The sequence below is a fragment of the Miscanthus floridulus genome, chromosome 12, assembly GCF_019320115.1.
Source record: "Miscanthus floridulus cultivar M001 chromosome 12, ASM1932011v1, whole genome shotgun sequence".
NCBI classification, from domain to species: Eukaryota; Viridiplantae; Streptophyta; class Magnoliopsida; order Poales; family Poaceae; genus Miscanthus; species Miscanthus floridulus.
In genome coordinates this window covers 62,299,632-62,302,812 of record NC_089591.1, presented here as the reverse complement: position 1 = coordinate 62,302,812, position 3,181 = coordinate 62,299,632, and the positions used below count along the sequence as shown (strand labels likewise).

The 3,181-nt window shown below is 46.9% G+C and overlaps 1 protein-coding gene across 1 annotated transcript; it reads right to left on the bottom strand.

Annotated features, from left to right (window-relative positions):
• Positions 1-1,227: 1,227 nt before the first annotated feature.
• LOC136495976 (heterogeneous nuclear ribonucleoprotein Q-like) lies at positions 1,228-2,848 on the bottom strand. Its single transcript, XM_066491739.1, has 4 exons — positions 2,671-2,848; positions 2,283-2,590; positions 1,363-1,892; positions 1,228-1,281 (listed from the first exon to the last, which is right to left on the bottom strand). Exons 2-4 carry the CDS (start codon positions 2,551-2,553, stop codon positions 1,228-1,230), a joined length of 855 nt encoding a protein of 284 aa, XP_066347836.1. The 5' UTR covers positions 2,554-2,590; positions 2,671-2,848.
• Positions 2,849-3,181: the final 333 nt, after the last annotated feature.

Below are 3,181 nucleotides of genomic sequence, written 5' to 3'. Positions count from 1 at the left end.
TACTGCTTAGTGTTTTATTAGGTGATTAGCGTAGGTGCTTTGTGAAGTGCTTAGGTTGATTAGACCACCGCTTATGCGCTTGCCCTAGGTTTAGGCCTAGTGTTTAGTTAGGTTTGCATATCTCTTACCACTCGGTGCTTGCGCGCACCATTGTTGTACATCGGAGGGGCTTGTAGTCTTGCGAGATCACACCAACCGCGTTTGTGGTGTGGCCGCCACCATGTACCAGAGGGAACAAGGCCCGCGACGTTTTGGCCGAAAGCTTGATAGTTGAAGACAACGGGGAGCATCCGGAAGAGGCTTGTCGAAAGCACGTCGGAACCCACTGCGCGTGGGGAAGGCCCAAGGCTATCCATGGAGTTACCCAACTGGGAGCTTGGCCTTGCGAGGGATTCCTTGCGAGGGGCTCCAACGAGGACTAGGGGAAGCTTGTGCGCTTCTCGATTACCGCGGTAAAATACTAGAGTCATCGACGGGGTTTTGCATATCTTTACCTTGCTCTTTAGCTTCCGCATTTACATTGATTGCATTTAACTCCTTTGCGGTTAGCGGTAGAGATAGCAACACATTAGCAAAACCATAGTTGCACATTTAGATAGTTTGTCTTTTGCTAGGTTTTGCTAAGGTTAGAAAAAAGAGGCCACATTTTAGAGTTAGAATTTTATAAGTGCCTAATTCACCCCCCTCTTAGCGTCACGATTCCCTTCAATAGTATTTGGTTGAGTAGAACTTTAGATATAGCCAAAATAAGTAGCTGCTGTTTATAGCAGGAATTGACTAAGTCAATTGTAGTTGTTTGTCTTATGTGATGCTTGTGTAGATGCTTAGGCTAATTGAGATTAGTTCATAGTTCAAAATCTACCCAACGAAATTTAGATAGGGTAAATTTCTTAGATTTCTGTAGGGTGGTAGATCACAGATCGAAAGCTGAAAGTGGTAGGAACACCACACACAAGTAGATCACCCTCAATCCTAAAAATCATCTCAACAACAAGAAGAATACAAGTGTAGCAACACAAACACAGGATGACACAAGAATTTATCCTGTAGTTTAGCTCGCCACCAAGGCTTGCCTAAGCCCACGTTGTTGAGGTATACCACTAAGGCTTAGGGATTTGCAACCCTTTATAGTATGACTTTTTTTATACTCAAATTCAATATATAAAAGAATTTAAACCTTCTTTGAGTTTGAAGCCATCTATATTTGTAGTTGGGGGCTCCTCCATTTCATGTAGCATCCTCGAATATAAATTCTCTAACGCCACATTGTTTGCCCCGCACCTGGAGTATATATTAAATAAAACATGTAAGCCATTTGTGAAAAAGATACAGAAACATAAAATAGTCAATCTTAAGACCAACCAGTGGATTCTTTAGCTCTGAAACAGCACGCCTTGCTTGCTCTACAGTTGCATATCGCAGGAAGGCAAAGCCTTTATTCTTCTTTGTGACAGGGTTCATCATCAGACGAACTTCAGTGATCTCACCAACTTCACCAAAAACCTTCCTAAGGTCATTTTCTGTTGCATCTTTATCCAGCCCACCAACAAAAACTTCAAACTCCTTCCGCTTGCGGTGCTCTTTGACCATTTCATTATGTTCTTCATCATCCACATCCACATGATGTTCTTCGTCAGCATTTTCGTATCCCTCCCCCTCCCCATCATCACCACCTTCATCAAGTTCCTCATCCACCATATATGTCTCCACTTCAACCACATCTTCAGTATACTCCACCTCTTCATCACCATCCTCGTATTGCTCCTCATACTGCTCCAAATCTTTCTCATCGTAGTCTACAGCAGCCTCCTCTTCATATTCTGGTTCATCCTCAAACTCCAGCCGTTCACCTTTGTCCTCTTCTTCATATGTTTCTTTTGCAACTCCGTCATCTAAAAATTTGAGCATAAGACACACCCCCATCAGCTTATTTTAAGATAAAACGGTGAACAGTACCTGACCCATATAGAGCAGAGCCCATCAGCCATAATTACAAGTTTACAACAAACACATAATCTTCTTTGTTCTATTTCAAAATAAGTAAAACCTATAGTAGTCATTGTCAAAACAGAATGCCAAATGGCCACAGGCATAAAAAAAATATCCTGGGCTTGTCACCGATAGAATGGCCAAAATATGTGTTCATGTTCCGCCAAGTATAATAGGGATTATTGCATAATACAACCGCCATGCTACAACTAATAATCTAAATCTCTGAGGCCGCATGACAGATCACAGCAGAAGTCCACGACCTATGCACGAAATAGGAGCAGAAACAATACCTTCGCCCCGGTTGGCACCGTTGACCGTGGCATCGGAGCCTTTCTCCTCCACCACCGGCTGTTGCGGCAGCAGAGGCGAGGGCTGCCGCTTCGGCTCCTCCACCACCTTCGGGGCCTCCTCGGCGACCTTCACCTCCTCAGCAGGCGCCTCCATCATCTCCTCCACAGCCGGCGCCTCCTCCGCAGCAGCCTGCGCCCTCCCCATCCGGCCCCTCGCCCCCGGCGCCTTCCTCGCGGCGGCAGCGCCACCCCTCTTAGACTTCGGCGGCATCTCCCACGTCACAGCAGACCAAGGGGGAAGAGATCACCTGGACACCACGAAAAAACACAGATTTAGGGGAACCAGAGCCCGAATCTGGGTGCCAAGGGTGGAATCGTGGGGGCGTACCTGGTCCTGGTGCACTCGCGGATCGAATTGGGAGGCAGGCGAAACCCTAGCGCCGGAGGCGAAAGGTGCGGCCTTTGGATTGCGGTGACCTGACACGGAGACCTGGAGACCTGGCGTGGCCTAGGTATTTTTTCAGCGGGGCGAATCGCGTTCTTATCAAATTGGGCTCAGGAATTAGAGTTAATTACGGATTTGCTAACAGGTCGTCATGGTCTCGCGTTGACCGCTTCCCGCGGGACAGAGGGCGTTCTGGTCCTCCCCGATTTCGATGGAAATATGGTTTTGCGTTTACCCCTACGTCGGTACTCGCTTGTACCGGAAATTAAAGTCAGTTTTAGGGGTGAGAGTGTTTGCACAATTAAAGTCCTTTGAGAAGTTTTAATTTTAATCTTAACTAGTTTGTGGACGTTAATGTCCCTCGTCGCTTTTGGCTTGGCCCAGCTGGCGGCTCGGTTCCACGCGTGTAAAACACACACTCTCTCTCCTGCATCCGGAGGAACACTCCTAGGGG

What these genes read in the sequence shown, in the direction of transcription:
- LOC136495976 (XM_066491739.1), bottom strand. Translation starts at nt 2,553, where the DNA reads ATGCCGCCGAAGTCTAAGAGGGGTGGCGCTGCCGCCGCGAGGAAGGCG. An exon ending in CGGTGCCAACCGGGGCGAAG is followed by an intron (nt 1,893 to 2,282) that starts GTATTGTTTCTG and finishes TCAAATTTTTAG; the next exon opens with ATGACGGAGTTGCAAAAGAA. An exon ending in CAGAGCTAAAGAATCCACTG is followed by an intron (nt 1,282 to 1,362) that starts GTTGGTCTTAAG and finishes TATATACTCCAG; the next exon opens with GTGCGGGGCAAACAATGTGG.